This window comes from Herpailurus yagouaroundi, unplaced genomic scaffold, assembly GCF_014898765.1.
Source record: "Herpailurus yagouaroundi ecotype Mexico unplaced genomic scaffold, PumYag 218, whole genome shotgun sequence".
Classification (NCBI taxonomy): Eukaryota; Metazoa; Chordata; class Mammalia; order Carnivora; family Felidae; genus Herpailurus; species Herpailurus yagouaroundi.
The window spans coordinates 1407249-1428178 of NW_024412449.1; the positions used below are offsets into that span (position 1 = coordinate 1407249).

The 20930-nt window shown below is 35.2% G+C and overlaps 1 protein-coding gene across 6 annotated transcripts in view; it reads left to right on the forward strand.

The window, feature by feature from the left end:
• The window catches only part of BTBD10 (BTB domain containing 10), an 84615-nt gene that overhangs the window by 41229 nt on the left and 22456 nt on the right, over positions 1 to 20930 (forward strand). For all 6 annotated transcript variants that reach the window (XM_040456826.1, XM_040456822.1, XM_040456821.1 and 3 more), the window contains one exon: positions 19140 to 19336. In XM_040456826.1, the coding sequence (XP_040312760.1) occupies positions 19183 to 19336 (154 nt within the window). In that variant the 5' untranslated portion in view covers positions 19140 to 19182. The remainder of the gene's footprint in view (positions 1 to 19139; positions 19337 to 20930) is intronic.

The following is a 20930-nucleotide window of genomic DNA, read 5'->3' on the forward strand; positions in this document are numbered from 1 at the left end:
TTTATTTTATTTTATTTTATTTTATTTTATTTTATTTTATTTTATTTATTTTTAGTGTTTATTTATTTTTGAGAGAGACAGAGACAGAGTGTGAGCGGGGCAGGGGCAGAGAGAAAGGGAGACAGAATCTGGAGCAGGCTCCAGGCTCTCAGCAAGCTCTCAGCACAGAGCCTGACGCGGGCCTTGAACCCACAAATCGTGAGATTGTGACCTGAGCCAAAGTCGGACGCTTAACCAACTGAGCCACCCAGGCGCCCCATCTTTCTGATTATATTTTTAACTAATCTCTACAGCAATGTGGGGCTCAGACTTACAACCCTGAAATCAAGAGCTGCATCTCCTGACTGAGCCAGCCAGGAGTCCCACAGATGGATATATCTTTTCAGTTCTGTTATTGTTTTTTTTTGGGTAGTGGAATTGCTGGATCATATAGTATTTCTATTTTTAATTTTTGAGGAACTTCCACCACTGGTGTCCACAGTGGCTGTATCAATTTACATTCTCATCAACAGTCCACGAGGGTTCGTTTCTCTCCACATTTGTTAATTCTTTCTGGTTTTAGCCATTCTGATTGGTGTAAGGCGATATCTCATTGTGGTTTTAACTTGCATTTCCCTGATGATTAGCAATGCTGAACATCTTTTCATGTGCCTGTTGCCCATCTGTATGTCTTCTTTGGAAAAATGTCTATTCAAGTCCTCTGCCTGTTTTTTAATCTGGTTATTTGGGTTTTTTTTTTTTTTTTGGGGGGGGGGTGTTGTAGAACTTCTTCATGTGTTTTGGATATTAATCTCTTATTGGATATATCATTTGCCAGTATCTTTTCTTATTCAGTAGGTTATCTTTTGTTTTGTTGATGGTTTCCTTTGCTGTACGAAAGCTCTTCATTTTGGTACAGTTCCAATAGTTTAATTCTGTTTTTGTTTCCCTTACCTGGGAGACATATCCATAAATGTGTTTGCTAAGGTTGATGTCCAAGAGATTACCGCCTATGATTTCTTTTAGGAGTTTTGTCCATCTCACATTTAGGTCTTTAATCCATTTTGAGGTTATTTTTGTGTATGGGGTAAGAAAGTGGTTCAGTTTTATTCATTTGCATGTAGCTGTCCCGTTTTCCTAGCACCATTTATTGAAGAGACTTGTCTTTTCCCCATTGTATACTCTTGCCTCCTTTGTTGTAGGTTAATTGAATATATAAGCATGGGTTTATTTCGGGGCTCTCAGTTCTGTTTCATTGGTCTGTGTGTCTTTGTGCTAGTACTATATACTGTTTTGATTACTGCAGCTGTGTAATGTATCTTGGAATCTGGGATTATGATACCTCCAGCTTTGTTGTTATTTTTCAAGATTGCTTTGGCTATTCAGGGTCTTTTGTGGTCCCATACAAATTTTAGTATTATTTGTTCTGGTTTTATGAAAAATGCTGTTGGTATTTTGATAAGGATTGCATTGAGTCTGTAGATTGTTTTTGGCAGTATGGACATTTTAATGATATTGATTCTTCCAACCTGTGAGCATGGAATAGATTTCCATTTGTGTTTGTCACTTTCACTTTCTCATCAGTGTTTTATAGTTTTCAAAGTACGGGTCTTTCACCTCCTTGGTTAAGTTTATTCCTAGGTATTTTATTCTTTTTGGTAAAGTTGTAAATGGGATTGTTTTCTTAATTTCTCTTTCTGCTACTTTGTAGAAATGGAACAGATTTCTGTATATTGATTTTGTGTGTTGCAACTTTACTGTTAATTTATCAGTTCTAATAGTTTTTTTTGGTGGAGTCTAGGGTTTTCTATATATAGTATCATGTCATCTACAAATAATGAGTTACTCTTCTTTACCAGTGGATGCCTTTTATATCATTTTCTTGTCTGATTGCTGCAGCTAGGACTTACAGTACTATGTTGAATAAAAGTGCTAGGGTGGATATCTTCGTCTTGTTCCTAATCTGAGGACAGGCTCTCAGTTTTTTTACCATTGAATATGATGTTAGCTGTGGGTTTTCCACATAAAGCTTTTATTATGTTGAGATATGTTCCACCTAAACCTGCTTTGTTGAGAATTTGTATCATGCATGGGTGTTGTATTTTGTCAAATGCTTTTTCTGAGATGATCATATGGTTTTTATCCTTTCTTTTGTTAATGTGATGTCACATTGATTTGCGAATATTGAACCACCCTTCCATACCTAAACTTTACTTGATTGTGGTGAATTGCTTTTTTAATGTTTTGTTGAATTCAGTTTGTTAATATTTTGTTGAGGATTTTTGCATCCATTTTTGTCAGAGATTATGGCCTGTAGTTGTCTTTTTCTGCAGTGTCTTTGCCTGGTTTTGGTATCAGGGTAATAATGCTGGCCTTGTAGAATGAATTTAGAAGTTTTTCTTTCTCTTCTATTTTTTTGGAATAGCTTGAGACGAATAAGTATTAGCTCTTCATGTTTGCTAGAACTTGCCTTTTGAAAGCGTGTAGTATTGTACTGTTGTTTGTTGGGAGTCTTGATTACTGATTCACTTTCTTTACTAGTAATTGGTCTGTTCAGGTTTTCTATTCCTGATTTTGGAAGATAATATGTTTCTAAGAATTTATCAATTTCTCCTAGATTGTCCAATTTATTGGCATGCTTCTTTGTATTTCTGTGGTGTAAGTTGTTATTTCTCCTTTATTTCTGAAATATTTATTTGAGCCTTTATCTTTTTTTCTTGATGAGTCTGGCTAAAGGCTTATCAATGTTTATCTTTTCAAGGAATCAGCTCCTGGTTTCATTGATCTTACTTTTACTTTTTAATCCTCTATTTCTGCTTTAATCTTTTCTCTTTTTTCTGTTTTAATCTTTACTATTTCCTTCCTTCTGCTAGCTTAGGGCTTTGGTTGTTCTTTTTTCTAGCTCCTAATTTTAGGTGTAAGGTTGAATTCTTTGTAAGGTTGAATTGTTTGAGATTTTTCTTATTTCTTGATGTAGACCTGTGTTGCTGTAAACTTCTCCCTTAGAATTGCTTTTCCTGTGTCCCAAAGATTGTGGACCACTGTGTTTTCATTTTCATTTGTCTTTGTGTATTTTTTTATTTCTTCTTTGGTTTCTTGGTTGACCCATTCATTGCTTAGTAGCATGTTGTTTAGCCTCCATGTATGTGTGTTCTTTCCAGATTCCTTCTTGTGATTGCTTTAAAAAAAAATTTTTTTTTTAATGTTTGTTTATTTTTGAGAGAGAGAGAGCACAAGTCAGGTAGGGGCAGAGAGAGAGGGAGACACAGAATCCAAAGCAGACTGCAGGCTCTAAGCTGTCAGCACAGAAACCGACCTGGGGCTTGAACTCTCAAACCACAAGGTCATGACCTGAGCCAATGTTGGTCGCTTAACCAACTGAACCACCCAGGTGCTCCCCTAGAAAAATTGTTTTTAATGTGTATTTATTTTTGAGAGAGAGAGAGAGAGAGAGAGAGAGAGAGAGAGAAAACACAAGTGGGGGAGGGGCAGAAAGACACATACAGAATGTGAAGCAGTCTCCAGGTTCTGAGCTGTCAGCACAGAGTCCAACACAGGGTTTGAACTCACGAACTGTGAGATCATAACCTGAGCCGAAGTCAGATGCTTAGCCAACTGAACCACCTAGGCGCCCTTTGTGATTGATTTCTAGTTTCATGCTGTTGTGGTTGGACAAGATGCTTGATATGATATCAGTCTTCTTAAATTTATTGACTTGTTTTATAGCCTAACATGATCTGTCTTGTAGAATGTTCCATGTGGACTTGAAAAGAATGTATATGTTGCTGGTTTTGGTTGGAATGTCTGTAAATATCTGTTATGTCCATCTTGCCTAATATGTCTTTCAATCACTGTTTCCTTGATTTTCTGTCTGGCTGATCTATATATTGATGTAAGTGGGGTGCCAAAGTCCCCTACTATTACTGTATTACTGTCAGTTTCCCTTTTTATGTCTTTTGATAATTGCTTTATGCATTTAGGTGCTACTCTGTTGGGTGCATAGATATTTACAATTGTTATATCCTCTTGTATTGTTCTCTTTATCATTACGTAGTGCCCTTCTTTTTCTCTTGCTACAGTCTGTTTTATTTTCTATTTTATTTCTATTTTTTGCTATAATCTGTTTTGAAGTCTCTTTTGTTTGTTATAAGGCACCTGGGCTTTTTTTTTTTTCACTCCCATTTGCATGGTATATGTTTTTCCAGCCCTTCTTCACTTTCAGTCTGTACATGGGTTTAGGTCTGAAGTGAGTCTCTTGTAGGCAGCATATAATGGGTATTGTTTTTCTTATCCATTCAGTCATCTAGTGTCTTTTGATTGGAATTTTTTTTCCATTTATATTTAAAGTAATTATTGATAGGTATGTACTTATTTGCTTTCCGGTTGTTTTTATAGTTTTTCTCCGTTCCTTCTTTTTCTCTTGTTCTATTCCTTCCTGGTATGATGGTTTTCTTTAGTGTTATGCTTGGATTCCATTCTCTTTATTTTTTTGTGTATCTATTAAAGGTTTTGGTTTGTGGTTACCATTATGTTCATATATAACATCTTACACGTATAGCAGTTTATATTGAGTTAATGGTCACTTAAATGCAAACACATTCTAAAAGCATTAAATTTTTATTCCTCCTTCCACATTTTAGGTATGTGATGTCATCTTTACATCTTTTATTTTGTGTATGCCTTGACTGATTTTTGTGGATGTAATTGATTTTACTGTTTTTCTGTTTCAACCTCTGTGCTGCTTTTATAAATGATTAATCTACTACCTTTGTTATATGTTTGCTTTATCTATGGAATTTTCTCCTTTCATAATTTTCTTCTGGTTGTTGCCTTTTCTTTCTACTCAAAGAGTTCTGCTTGGGATCCCTTGTAACTCTTCCTTCGGCCTCTTTCAACACCCATATTCCATGCCCATACAAGTACCACTATATTTTCTGACACTGTACTTTAGTTTGTGTTTCCTAGAGTTTGATATAAATGTTCCCTTTTTTTGGATGGTGTAGTGATTTAGCTTCCTTCGCTCAGTATAATTTTGAACTTGACCCATGTTGTAATTTGTATTAATAATTTGTTTCTCCTTTTTGTTGAGTAGTATTCCATTGTATGCATACACCAAAATTGTTTATCCAGTTACCTGTTTATAGGCATTTAGGTTGTTTCCAATTTGGGGCTGTTACAAGTAAAGCAACTAACAATGTTGTATCTTTTTATTGACATATGCTTTTATTTCTTTTGGGTAAATAGGTAAGATAGAATGGCTGGGAGAATATATTTAACTTCTTAAGAAACTTTCATACTGTTTTCCAAAAACGGTTTTCAAAGTGGTGGTACCATTCTACATTATCATCAGGAATATGTGAGAGTTTGATTTTTACACAAATTCATCGACACTTGATATGGCCATTCCTTTTATTTAGCCATTCAAATAGATGTGAAATGGCGTTACATTGTGGTTTTAATTTGCGTTTCTTTAAGAGTGATGATGTTCAGCATCTTTTCATGTCCTTAATTTTTTTTTCATCTGTATATCTCAAGGTTTTTTTGCACATTACTTTGGGAGTTCTTCATATTCTAAATACATGTTCTTTATCAGATACGCGATTTCATTCTCTTTTTTTTGGGGGGGGTCATCATCATTAGATTTATTTTTTTTCTTTATTTTTTAATTTACATCCAAGCTAGTTAGCATATAGTGCAACAATGACTTCAGGAGTAGATTCTAATGCCCCTTACCCGTTTAGCCCATCTCCCCTCCCACAGCCCCTCCAGTAACCCTCTGTTTGTTCTCCCTATTTAAGAGTCTCTTATGTTTTGTCCCCCTCCCTGTTTTTATATTATTTTTGCTTCCCTTCCCTTATATTCATCTGCTCTGTATCTTAAAGTCCTCATATGAGTGAAGTCATATGATATTTGTCTTTCTCTGACTAATTTCGTTAGCATAATACCCTCTAATTCCATCCACATAGTTGCAAATGGCAAGATTTCATTCTTTTTGATTGCTGAGTAATACTCCATCGTGTATATATATGACATCTTCTTTATCCATTCATCCATCGATGGACATTTGGGCTCTTTCCATACCTTGGCTGTTGTTGATAGTGCTGCTATAAACATTGTGGCATGTATGCCCCTTTGAAACAGCATACCTGTACCCCTTGGATAAATACCTAATAGTGCAATTGCTGGGTTGTAGGGTAGTTCTATTTTTAATTTTTTGAGGAACCTCCATATTGTTTTCCAGAGTGGCTGCACCAGTTTGCATTTCCACCAGCAGTGCAAACGAAATCCTTTCTTCTACATCCTTGCCAACATCTGTTGTTGCCTGAGTTAGTGTTAGCTATTCTGACAGGTGTGAGGTATCTCATTGTGGTTTTGATATGTATTTCCCTGATAATGAGTATATTGAGCATTTTTTCATGTGTCTGTTGGCCATCTGGATGTTTTCTTTGGAGAAGTGTCTATTAATGTCTTTTGCCGATGTCTTCACTGGATTATTTGTTTTTTGGGTGTTGGGTTTGATAAGTTCTTTATAGATTTTGGATACTAACCCTTCATCTGATAGGTCGTTTGCAAATGTCTTCTCCCATTTTGTCAGTTGCCTGTTAGTTTTGCTGTTTGTTTCCTTCCGCTGTGCAGAAGGTTTTTATTTTGATGAGGTCCCAATAGTTCATTTTTGCTTTTGTTTCCCTTGCCTCCGGAGACGTGTTGAGTAAGAAGTTGCTGTGGCCAAGTTATAGAGGTTTTTGCCGGCTTTCTCTTCGAGGATTTTGATGGCTTCCTGTCTTAGGTTTAGGTCTTTCATCCATTTTGAGTTTATTTTTGTGTATGGTGTAAGAAAGTGGTTTAGGTTCATTTTTCTGCAGGTTGCTGTCCAGTTTTCCCAGCACCACTTGATGAAGAGATTGTCTTTATTCCATTGGATATTCTTTCCTGCTTTGTCAAAGATGAGTTGGCCACAGGTTGGTGGGTCCATTTCTGGGTTCTCTATTCTGTTCCATTGATTTGAGTGTATTTGTGCCAATACCATACTGTCTTGATGATTACAGCCTTGTAATACAGCTTGAAGTCCGGGATTGTGATGCCTCCTGCTTTGGTGTTCTTTTTCAAGATTGCTTTGGCTATTCGGAGTCTTTTCTGGTTCCATACAAATTTTAGGATTGTTTCTTCTAGCTCTCTGAAGAATGCTGGGTTATTTTGATAGGTATTACATTGAATATGTAGATTGCTTTGGGTGGTATTGACATTTTAACAATATTTGTTTTTCCTATCCAGGAGCATGGAATATTTTTCCATTTTTTTGTGTGTCTTTTTCAACTTCTTTCATAAGCTTTCTATAGTTTTCAGTGTATAGATTTTTCACCTCTTTGGTTAGAGTTATTCCTGGGTATTCTATGGTTTTTGGTGCAATTGTAAATGGGATTGATGCCTTGATTTCTCTTTCTGTTGCCACATTATTGGTGTATAGGAATGCAACTGATTTCTGTGCATTGATTTTATATCCTGCAACATTGCTGAATTCATGGATTAGTTCTAGCAGTTTTTGGGTGGAATCTTTTAGGTTTTCCATATAGAATATCATGTCATCTGCGAAGAGTGAAAATTTGACCTCCTCCTGGCTGATTTGGATGCCTTTTATTTCTTTGTGTTGTCTGATTGCTGAGGCTAGGACTTCCAATACTATGTTGAAAAACAGTGGTGAGAGTGGACATCCCTGTCTTGTTCCTGACCTTAGGGGGAAATCTCTCAGTTTTTCCCAATTGAGGATGATATTAGCATTGGCTCGTTCATATATGGCTTCTATAATCTTGAGGTATGATCCTTCTATCCCTACTTTCTTGAGGGTTTTTTATCTAGAAAGGATACTGTATTTTGTCAGATGCTTTCTCTGCTTCTCTTGAGAGGATCATGTGGTTCTTGTCTTTTATTGATATGATGTATCACATTGATTGTTTTGCAGATATTGAACCAGCCCTGCATCTTAGGTATAAATCCCACTTAGTCGTGGTGAATAATTTTTTTAAATGTATTGTTGGATCTGGTTGGCTAGTATCTTGTTGAGGATTTTTGCATCATCAAGGAAATTGGTCTATAGTTCTCCTTTTTAGTGGGGTCTTTGGTTTTGGAATCAAGGTAATGCTGGCTTCATAGAATCAGTTTGGAAGTTTTCCTTCCATTTTTATTTTTTGGAACAATGGAATTCCTCTGGAAAGCCATCTGGCCCTGGACTCTTGTTTTTTGGGAGATTTTTCATTACTAATTCTATATCTTTACTGGTTATGGGTCTGCTCATATTTTCTGTTTCTTGTTTCAATTTTGGTAGTTTATATGTTTCTAGAAATTTGTCCATTTCTTCCAGATTTCCCATTTTATTGGTGTATAATTGCTTGTAATATTCTTATTATTGGTATTTCTGCTGTGTTGGTTGTCATCTCTCCTCTTTCATTCTTGATTTTATTTGGGTCCCTTCCTTTATCGTTTTGATCAGACTGGCTAGGGTTTTATCAGTTTTGTTAATTCTTTCAAAAAACCAGCTTCTGGTTTCATTCTGTTTTTTTTGTTTGTTTTTTTGTTTTTTTTTGGTTTTGACAGCATTGACTTCTGCTCTGATCTTTATTATTTCCTGTGTTCTGGTTTTGGGTTTTATTTGCTGTTACTTTTCCAGCTCTTTAAGGTCGTGATTTCATTCTCTTAAGTGAGAATGAAATTTTGCTCTTTGGAAGAGTGAAAGTTTTTAATTTTGATGTAATCCCAGTCCATCAATTTATTTATTAATGAACTGTGCTTTTTTTCCCCCATCAGAGTTTTATAATTTTAGGTTTTGGATTTAGGGTTGTGATCCATTTTGACTTCACTTTTTGTATATGATGCAAACTTTATTTTTTTTTTTATTTTTATTTTTTTTTGATGCAAACTTTAGATCAGAGTTCTCCCTTTCTTGCAACTCCCCCCCACCCCCCTTTCTAGGTGCTGGCAGTGGAATATACATTTATATTCATACGTTTCAGCACTATGTGATCAAAAGACTCTTGAATTAACTTTGAACCTTATTGAAAATGTGTTGTCTATGTATGTATGTGGGCCCTTGCCTGATTTATTGATCTAGTTATCTGTCATCATGCCAGTAGCATCCTGTGTTCATTCCTATAGCTTTAAAATAAGCCTTGAAATTAGGTTGTGTTACTGTTCCATATCTGTTCTTTTTAAAAAGTTACATAGACTATTGTAGTTCCTTTGTTTGTCTGTATGAATTTTTAGAATCAATTTGTCACTTTCGAGTAAGAAACCTCAGTTTTTTATTAGAATCATAGTGTATCTGGAAGCTGGAAATCAACCAGAGGAAAAAGTCTGGAAAACCTCCAAAAGCATGGAGGTTAAAGAACACCCTACTAAAGAATGAATGGGTGAGCCAGGCAGTTAGAGAAGAAATTAAAAAATACATGGAAACAAATGAAAATGAAAATGCAACAATCCAAACGCTTTGGGATGCAGCGAAGGCAGTCCTGAGAGGAAAATACATTGCAATCCAGGCCTATCTCAAGAAACAAGAAAAATCCCAAATACAAAATCTAACAGCACACCTAAAGGAAATAGAAGCAGAACAGCAAAGACAGCCTAAACCCAGCAGAAGAAGAGAAATAATAAAGATCAGAGCAGAAATAAACAATATAGAATCTAAAAAAACTGTAGAGCAGATCAACGAAACCAAGAGTTGGTTTTTTGAAAAAATAAACAAAATTGATAAACCTCTAGCCAGGCTTCTCAAAAAGAAAAGGGAGATGACCCAAATAGATAAAATCATGAATGAAAATGGAATTATTACAACCAATCCCTCAGAGATACAAGCAATTATCAGGGAATACTATGAAAAATTATATGCCAACAAACTGGACAACCTGGAAGAAATGGACAAATTCCTAAGCACCCACACGCTTCCAAAACTCAATCAGGAGGAAATAGGAAGCTTGAACAGACCCATAACCAGCGAAGAAATTGAATCAGTCATCAAAAATCTCCCAACAAATAAGACTCCAGGACCAGATGGCTTCCCAGGGGAGTTCTACCAGACGTTTAAAGCAGAGATAATACCTATCCTTCTCAAACTATTCCAAAAAATAGAAAGGGAAGGAAAACTTCCAGACTCATTCTATGAAGCCAGTATTACTTTGATTCCTAAACCAGACAGAGACCCAGTAAAAAAAGAGAACTACAGGCCAATATCCCTGATGAATATGGATGCAGAAATTCTCAATAAGTTACTAGCAAATCGAATTCAACAGCATATAAAAAGAATTATACACCATGATCAAGTGGGATTCATTCCTGGGCTGCAGGGCTCGTTCAACATTCGCAAACCAATCAATGTGATACATCACGTTAATAAAAGAAAAGATAAGAACCATATGGTCCTGTCAATCGATGCAGAAAAGGCCTTTGACAAAATTCAGCAACATTTCTTAATAAAAACCCTCGAGAAAGTCAGGATAGAAGGAACATACTTAAAGATCATAAAAGCCATTTATGAAAAGCCCACAGCTAACATCATCCTCAATGGGGAAAAACTGAGAGCTTTTCCCCTGAGATCAGGAACACGACAGGGATGTCCACTCTCACCGCTGTTGTTTAACATAGTGTTGGAAGTGCTAGCATCAGCAATCAGACAACAAAAGGAAATCAAAGGCATCAAAATTGGCAAAGATTAAGTTAAGCTTTTACTTTTTGCAGATGACATGATATTATACATGGAAAATTCAACAGACTCCACCAGAAGTCTGCTAGAACTGATACATGAATTTAGCAAAGTTGCAGGATACAAAATCAATGTCCAGAAATCAGTTTCATTCTTATATACTAATAATGAAGCAACAGAAAAAAGAAAATAAAGAAAGAAAACAGAAATAAAAATAAGGAAACTGATTCCATTCACAATTATACCAAGAAGCATAAAATACCTAGGAATAAATCTAACCAAAGATGTAAAAGGTCTGTATGCTGAAAACTATAGAAAGCTTATGAAGGAAATTGAAGAAGATATAAAGAAATGGAAAAACAGTCCGTGCTCATGGATTGGAAGAATAAATATTGTCAAAATGTCAATACTACCCAAAGCTATCTACACATTCAATGCAATCCCAATCAAAATTGCACCAGCATTCTTCTCGAAACTAGAACAAGCAATCCTAAAATTCATATGGAACCACAAAAGACCCCGAATAGCCAAAGTAATTTTGAAGAAGAAGACCAAAACAGGAGGCATCACAATCCCAGACTTTAGCCTCTACTACAAAGCTGTAATCATCAAGACAGCATGGTATTGGCACAAAAACAGACACATAGACCAATGGAATAGAATAGAAACCCCAGAACTGGACCCACAAATGTATGGCCAAGTAATCTTTGACAAAGCAGGAAAGAACATCCAATGGAAAAAAGACAGTCTCTTTAACAAATGGTGCTGGGAGAACTGGACAGCAACATGCAGATTGAAACTAGACCACTTTCTCACACCATTCACAAAATAAACTCAAAATGGATAAAGGACCTGAATGTGAGACAGGAAACCATCAAAACCCTAGAGGAGAAAGCAGGAAAAGACCTCTCTGATCTCAGTTGTAGCAATTTCTTACTCGACACATCCCCAAAGGCAAGGGAATTAAAAGCAAAAATGAATTACTGGGACCTTATGAAGATAAAAATCTTCTGCACAACAAAGGAAACAACCAACAACACTAAAAGGCAACCAACGGAATGGGAAAAGATATTTGCAAATGACATATCGGACAAAGGGCTAGTATCCAAAATCTATAAAGAGCTCACCAAACTCCACACCCAAAAAACAAATAACCCAGTGAAGAAATGGGCAGAAAACATGAATAGACACTTCTCTAAAGAAGACATCCGGATGGCCAACAGGCACATGAAAAGATGCTCAACGTCGCTCCTCATCAGGGAAATACAAATCAAAACCACACTCAGATATCACCTCACGCCAGTCAGAGTGGCCAAAATGAACAAAACAGGAGACTATAGATGCTGGCGAGGATGTGGAGAAACGGGAACCCTCTTGCACTGTTGGTGGGAATGCAAACTGGTGCAGCCACTCTGGAAAACAGTGTGGAGGTTCCTCAAAAAATTAAAAATAGACCTACCCTATGACCCAGCAATAGCACTGCTAGGAATTTACCCAAGGGATACAGGAGTACTGATGCATAGGGGCACTTGTACCCCAATGTTTATAGCAGCACTCTCAGCAATAGCCAAATTATGGAAAGAGCCTAAATGTCCATCAACTGACGAATGGATAAAGAAATTGTGGTTTATATACACAATGGAGTACTACGTGGCAATGAGAAAGAATGAAATATGGCCCTTTGTAGCAACGTGGATGGAACTGGAGAGTGTGATGCTAAGTGAAATAAGCCATACAGAGAAAGACAGATACCATATGGTTTCATTCTTATGTGGATCCTGAGAAACTTAACAGAAACCCATGGAGGAGGGGAAGGAAAAAAAAAAAAAAGAGGTTAGAGTGGAAGAGAGCCAAAGCATAAGAGACTCTTAAAAACTGAGAACAAACTGACGGTTGATGGGGGGTGGGAGGGAGGGGAGGGTGGGTGATGGGTATTGAGGAGGGCACCTTTTGGGATGAGCACTGGGTGTTGTATGGAAACCAATTTGACAATAAACTTCATATATTGAAAAAAAAAAAAAAGATCTGTAGATCAACTTGTGGGGAGAATTGCTATCTTAACAATATTGAATTATTTGACTTGTGACCATGGTAAATTTTTCCATTTATTTAGGTCTTTTTAAATTACTCCCAGCAATGTTTTGTAGTTTTTGGCATCTTTGGTCTGATTTTTCCTTATATATTTCAAGTTTTTAATTCTATTGTAAATAGTGTTGTTTTAAAATTTCAATTTCTGGTTATTTTGTTGCTAGTATAGAGACCATTGAACAACATGGATCTAAACTGTGTGGGACTACTTACATGTGGATTTTTGTTTTTCTCAATAAGTATACCTACAGTGCTGTAAATGTATTTTCTGTACCTTACGATTTTCTTAACTTTTTCTTTAGCTTACTTTATTATAATATACATATAACATACAAAATATGTTTTAATCAACTGTTTATAGGTAAGGCTTTTGGTGAACAGTAGGCTATTAAATTTTGGGGGAGTCAGAAGTTCTACGCAGATTTTCATTTGTGCATGGGTTGGTTCCCTGTGTAACCTTGTTAATAAACTCATTAGTTCTAGTAACTTTTGTACTAGACTCTACAATCGATGATTATATTGTCTGCATATAAGGTTCGTTGTACTTCTTTTCAAATCTGTGTGCCTTCCGTGTCTTCTTCTTGACATATTTCTCTGGGTAGAATCTTTCGTACATTGGTGAATAAAAGTGGTGAGAGTGGACATCTTTGTATAAGTATGATGTTGGTTGTAGGTTTTCCATAAATATCTTTTGTCCAGTTCATGAAATTCTGTTGTATTCCTACATTTGCTGAAAGGTGGGTTTTTCTTTTTCTTTCCCTAATCAGGAATGGGTTTTGTATTTTGCCAAATGTATTTTGTATGTTTAGTGAGGTACAGATTTTTCTTCATTAATTTGTTAATATGGTGAATTACTGATTGAGGAAAGTCTTTTATTGAAGTATAATTGACATAGTAATTGATTTTGAGTATTCAGACAATCTTGCATTTTTAGGATGAATCTCATTAGATCATGATGTGACATTTGTATATATTGCTCTATTTGGCTTATTAAAATTTTGTTGAAAATATGCATATTCTGAGGGATGTCAGTTTTTAGTTTTCTTGTAAGGCTTTGTCTGGTTTTGGTACCTGGGTAATGCTGACCTCCTAGAATGAATTAGGACATATGTTTTCTTCAGTTTTCTGGAGGAGTTTATGTAGGTATTAGTGTTTTATCTCTCTTAAGTGCTTGGCAAAGTTCGTCAGTGAAGCTACCTGGGCCTGGAGTTTTCTTAGAGGGAAAGTTCTTAACTGCAAATTCAGTTTCTGTAATAGAAATAGAGCTATGCACCTTATCTGTTTCTTCTGGAGTGAGTTTTGGTAGTTTGAAATTTGACCAGTTTTTCAAAGTTGATGAATTTATTTGCATAAAGTTATTTATAATATTCTTCTATTACTTTTTAAATATAGGTGACCTTTGTAGAATGTCAATTTTCTCATTTCTGATACTCGAAATTTGTATCTTATTTTTTTCCCAGTCTGGCTAGAGGTTTATAAATTTGTTCCTCTCCAAAGAAATTAGGTTTTGTTTTCATTGATTTTACCTATTCTTTTTCTGTCTTCTGTTAATTCTGCTTTGTACTCTGAGCTTTATTACTGATTTTTATACTTTGGGTTTGATTTGGTCTTTGTTTAGTTTCTTTTTCTTGTTTTAAATGTTTGTTTATTTACTATTTTTGAGGGGGGTGGGGTGGAGCACAAACAGAGGTGGGTCAGAGAGAGACAAGGAGACACAGAATCTGAAGCAGGTCCAGGTCTGGGCTGTCAGCACAGAGCCTTGACATGGGGTTCGAAACCACAGACCATGAAATCATGACCTGAGCCGTAACTGGATGCTTAACTAACTGAGCCACCCAGGCACCCCTAGTTTTGTTGAGTTTCTTAAGGTGAAACTGAGGTGGGTTTTTTTTTTTTTTTAGAACTTTTTTTTTTTTTCTAATGTAGACGTGTAATGCTATAATTTGCTCCCTAACCACTGCTATAATGTCGTGCCATTCTACAAATTTTGATTATGTTGGGGTTTTTTTACTTGAACATTTTCCATTTTCCCTTTTGCTTTCTTTTTTGCCCCATGGGTTATTTAAAAGATGTTATGTAATTTCCAAATATTTGGGAAATTTCCATATATTGTTCTGTTATTGAATTTTAATCTAATTCCATTGTAATCAGAGAACATATTGTATGTGTTTAAATTCTTTTAAATTTATCAAGACTTGTTTTGGTGCCCAGAATATAGTCTGTCTTGGTAAATGTTTTGTGTGGATGTGAAACACATGAAGTTTTTGCTCTTACTGGGTTAAATGTTCTATAAATGTCAATTAGGTCAAGGCAGTTATTAGTGTTCAAATTGTATTCATCTTTCTGATTTTCTGCCTACTTGCTCCATTTCTTATTACAAGGAGAGTATTGAAATCTCTGGTCATAATTGTGGAGTTCTTGTAATTTTATATTTGTAGTTTTTGCTTCATGTATCTTGAAGCTCTGTTATGAGGCAGAAGGACTTTTGGGACATGCTTTTATTTGTTTTATTTTTTATTTAATTTTTTGAGAGAGCATGAGTGAGGGAGAGGGGCAGAGGGAAAGAGAGAATCCCAAGCAGCCTGTATGACCAGCATGGAGTCCAATGTGGAGCTTGATCCCATAGACCTGGGATCATGACCTGAGCTGAAATCAAGGTTTGGAAGCTCAACTAACTGAGCCACTCAGGCACCCCTGGGATGTGCTTTTAATGAATATGTTCCTTTATTCTTATGAAATGCCTTGGTCATGTTCTTTGTTCTGTGGTCTGCTTTGTCTGATATTAACATAGCTACTTTTGCTTTCTCTTGATTAGTGTTTACAATGTTTTATCTTTCATTATCCATTAATATTGTGCCTCTTTGTAGCTTTATATTTAAAGTGTGTTTCATGTAGGCAGCATATAGATGGGTCTGACTTATGTATCCAGTGTGATGATAATCTTTTGTGGGTTGGGCCACTTACATTTAATGTAATGATAGATATGATTAAGGTTAAGTCTGTCATCTTGCTGTTTATTTTCTATTTGTCCCATTTGTTCTTGTGTCCCCATCCTCCCCCTTTTTCCTTTGCCCTGTTTTAGATTAATTGTATTTTTTTTTTTACAATTTTATTTTCTCTTTTGTTGGCTTATTAGCTGTAATTCTTTATTTCTCTACTTTAGTGGTTGCTTTAGGGCTTATAATACACATCTTTATTAGCCTATCTTCAAATGATATTACAGAACACAAGAAATGGTTTAAGAGCCACAGTAGTGTACTTCTGTGTGTCTCCTCCCAAACTATGCTATTATAGTTATATGTGTATGTTATAAACCACATGCTGTATTCTTAAAATTATTGTTTAATCCTTTAAAGAGATTTAAACAATTAAAAAAGCCTATATCTTCCCAGGCAGTTATTATTTCCAGTGTTCTTCATTCCTTTGTGTAGATTCATATTTTCATCTAGCATTACTTTTTCTTCTAACGGGCTTCCTGTAACTCTTCTTAATGCAGGTCTGCTCATGATGAATTCATTCATCTTTTTGTGTGTTTGCCTGAAAATTCATTCCCCCCCTTTATTTTTTATTCATTTATTTACTTATTAAAGTGTATTTATTTTGAGAGAAACAGAGACTGTGTGAACAGGGAAGGGGCAGAGAGAGGCAGGGAGAATCCCAAGGAGTCTCTGTACTGTCAGAGTGAGCCCAATGTGGGGCTCCATTTCATGAACCTTGAGGTCATGCCCTGAGCCGAAATCAAGAGTCAGATGCTTAACCAACTGAGCCACCCAGGTGCCGCTGGAAACTCGAAGACCGTAATTTGGAGCAGTTATCTCCTTTGTTTTTGATCTTTCAGGGATCACTCTTTCTTTGCTGATGTGCTGTGCCTTGCAAACCATTGTTTTATATATTTTATCCATTTTGGTTATTTTTCCAGATAGGAAAGTAAATGCAGTCCTTGTTATTTTGTCTTGACTAGAAATAGATGTCAGTCACATATCTCCAACTCTTTTAAATGCAGCATGAAGCAGACTTATCCCCTCTGAACTTGCTTGTCCTCATTTTCTTTTACACATGTTAATTATTTTTGCCCTTGGAGTGCTTTTCTGATCTAAAATTATTTAATTAAATAAAGTAGGACATCATTAGTCTTCCATGACATCTGGTTTTGAAGATCTGATTCAGAGTACATTCCACTTGGGAATGAAAAGAAAGAATGGAAGTATATTATGACAACTTTTGTATTTATTTAAAATCTATACAGTTTAGAAGCGAAGCCAGTATTTTAGCAGAATGCTTAGTAGTATTTAATGTTTCAGTTACAGGGATGTCTGGTGGAAATGTTTTTTCAATTAATCAGTCTGCTTGGCCCTTGCTCAAACTGAATTTGTCCTGCATTTGCCTTAGTTGTAGTTGTTGTATATACCATATCCATTAGATTATCAGTTAGATTCATATTTTGAAAATGTGCTTCTTGACACATTTAAAACTTAACTGCTAGAATAATTTGAGGAGTTAATTTTTTCAATATATAATCCTTCCGTTATTGTAGATTGCTTTCTTTTTCCTACTTTAGGACATAAACCAGAAAGTCCATTGTTTCTACTCTAAGGTTTTTACCGTGAATGCAGTAGAATATTTTCCATTCGAAGAAAAAATACGTTTCAAAGATGCAATCCTACTCTGATCTCTTTCACTGAAAGAAGGTGGTAGAATTTTTTATTTTTTCTATAGGTTTATGAAAGACAACTGAGAAAGGGTGATAGGTTGTCTTTATTTTCCTACAAGTAACTCTTAGGGTAAATGCAAAAATTGGCCTTATCTTTTATCTTTGTAGTCTGTAACAATGAGGTGATGACTGATTTTCATAATGAAAGAAACCACTAAAATAACAAAGAATTATAGGTAATAGGCCAACAGAGGAGATGACCCTGAAGCACTATGGAATTTAAAATGAAATCAAGAAGATTAAATTTTAATTAGTGTGGTTTCAGTGATGGAGTGCAGGGTAATATTATGGAGGGGGCCCTGGAATGAATCAAAAGGCTTGAGTTACAGTGTTATTAGCATATCTACTAAATATCTCGTGACTGAGCAATCTCATAAGTGAACTTTAATATCTTCATCGGTCATAACTAAACTAGTATTTAATGTGTGATTCTTTTGTGCAGGTACATTGCTGGTAGCTTGCTTATACTTCTTTTAATCCTTATATTAAGCCTACAGAGTAAATCGAACCTGTATTTTACACATGAGGAAGCTAAGGTTTCAAAATGTTAAGTAATATTCAACAGCGTTGAGCAATTAAGTATTCAAGTACAAATCGATTCTAAGTCTGTATTTCTCTAAAGCTGTGAAGTTTCTTCTATTTTTATTTATAACAAACTGTAGTATTTTTAAACCATGAACCATGATATATGCTAAGATGGTAAATTTCCAGTATATTAATTAGGTCTGGCTCTGTTCTGTCAGTTTTCCTACCTGCAATGTATTTTGATTATTAAAATTTTATTTGCCAGCACCTTGGTTCACCAGTGTTTAACTTTATAGTGATGTCTTCTTCTTCTGAGATCTTAAAGCATTTATTATCTGTAACTTGTTTATTAAATATTTGAGATATATTTAGCCATTTTACGTGTGAAATTTGAGATAACTCTTGTTTAAATTTCTACATGTTCATGTATTACTGCTACACTTAAATCATAAGTTCCTTGAGGGTGCTTCTTTATAGCATTGTGCACATAGTACATACAAGTTTATAAATAATTTTGTTACTGAATTCTGTCAACCACATTAATCATCATTCTCAGTTATTCACTTCTCATGAGCAGAATTACCTAAGATGTTTTAAAATTTTCAATTCTGTGACTTTACACAGCATAGTAAAGTTTTCAGAGAAATGATTTTGAAAAATTATGAAGAGTTAGTCAAAATCAAAATTAGCTGATTAAAGTTAGCATGTAGACGTATTTTATTTGGCTAGGAAACCAATTACTTTGTCCCATACTGCATTTTTTTAAGAGTTCCAGAAGCTGGTGTTCTTGCTCCACCTCCCCATCCCCCAAATCAAAGAGAGCAAAGTCTTTGAACAATATTTAGGAGATGTCGGTGGTGTCGACTACTATTACTACTATACTAACTCAAAAGTTAATGAACATTTCTGGGCTTTAGTTTTGTCATTCTTAAAAAAACTGAATTGGATTATATGATCTTTAAAGATACAGTGTTTCAGAATTTATAAAACCTACAAGTTTAAGGTAAATTGCATTTCAGAATTGTAAAGTAGCATTTGATTCTTACACTTCAAAATAGTAGTAGTTTTATGTTAATTGCTTTTTTCTTTAAAAGCATTTGTAATCTTACGTTCTACTTTTATGGTTAATTTTGTTTTCTGACTTATTAGTACTCCCGCACGTGTTGCTAAAGGAGTTGTTGACCACACCAAAATGAGTCTACATGGTGCTAGTGGGGGACATGAACGATCAAGAGATAGACGAAGGTCAAGTGACAGATCGCGAGATTCATCTCATGAAAGAACGGAATCTCAACTCACTCCTTGTATTAGAAATGTTACTTCTCCAACACGACAGCACCATGTTGGTATGTAAAATTCACTAATCTTCCTGATGTTTTTATAAGCATGCAGTTACCTTGTTAAAGCAGTAATGACAGTGAATTGTGCGTAGTACTTCAAGGTAAAATTAACTTCTATTCAGTTGCTTCTATTTAAACTTAGCTTCTTGCTATGAAAAGATCAGTTTATTAAATGAGACTTAAAAATGAATTTTTTTTTAAAGAATCTAGGACAGCCTTCTAAAAGAAGTGATTTTAAAAAGGCTTTAAAACTGTTATAAGTAGATTTTTAAAATCTTTCAAATTGATTTTTATCTTATGAGATACATGGCAGTGGTTTATTTTTTAAATTTGTAGTAAACTATTGATAGTAATTCTTGGTTAATCATGCTAGAAAAGGAAGTAAAAGCTAGAATAACCATCATGTAATTTATTTTGAATTTTGACAGAATTTTTAATTCAAAAAATAGAAGATGAAAAAGAAGGTGTGAAGTGTTTTGTTTTCTTGACAAGTAGCTCAGGTCTTTTTCTTCCTACTTATTACTATAAATGAACATTATTATACTTGAGGTAAATACATTGTGTGACTATAATGCATGCACCAGTCTGAAGCAGAGGTACATAATCAGTGTGAGCATGCTGATTTTCATTTGCCCCGGGGAAGGGGCACATTTAATACCTTGACTTAATATTTGAGGTTGTTTTTGATTGTTCCAAAAAATTTTTTTAATGCTTATTCATTTTTGAGAGAGACAGTGCGAGCAGGGGAGGGGCAAAGAGAGAGGGAGAGACAGAATCCAAATCAGGCTCTAGGCTCTAGGCTCTGAGCTGTCAGCGGGGCCCTGAACTCACAAATTGTGAGATAATGACCTGAGCTGAAGTCAGACGCTTAACCAACTGAGCCAACCACCCCTGTTTTTGATTGTTATAAATCAAAATCGTTCATCTTAGAGCCTAATTATACAGAGAAGTTATCATATCAATGTCAAAGTAGGTCCTTAAAGTCAAACTAGCACTGATAAGCCAGAAATCAACACAAGTATAAATAAGTTGTTGTATGCTAAGTTCAGTATCTGGGAAGAGAATAGGAGGATGTAATAAATGATTTTATTCAGCAAATTTTGCTTTTGGGATGCTACCAGCATTCTGGAAACAGGCAATAAAATGGAGGTGTCAGAATATCTCTGGAGATATAGCCAACCTAATTATATAATCAGTAAAGCTGTACAGAGTGTTCTAAGTAGCCTGAGTCATGGAGGAATTTGGCAGAAGCTGATGAATCTGATGAGATGGAGGTACATTTTTAGGTCACCTTTAAAGTTTAGTTATCTAGCCTCTAAAGGGAATTTACCACAGAATCTAATCTTAGTTTTAATTTTCCCTTTGTAGAATATTGGAACAGCTAAAGAGTATCTTCTGAATTTTAACACTATTTCCTACCTAATTAAAATTATAGATAGTAATCATATGGTCCTATAAAATTTGTGGCAGTGCTTTTATTCAAGCAAAAGTTATAGCATCAGCTGTTGAAGCCATTTTATTTGGGAGACATTAAAAGTCATTTGAAAAATACAAATACTTTCTGTGTCCTTAGTGACTTTTTTCCTTCCTTTGGGACCTT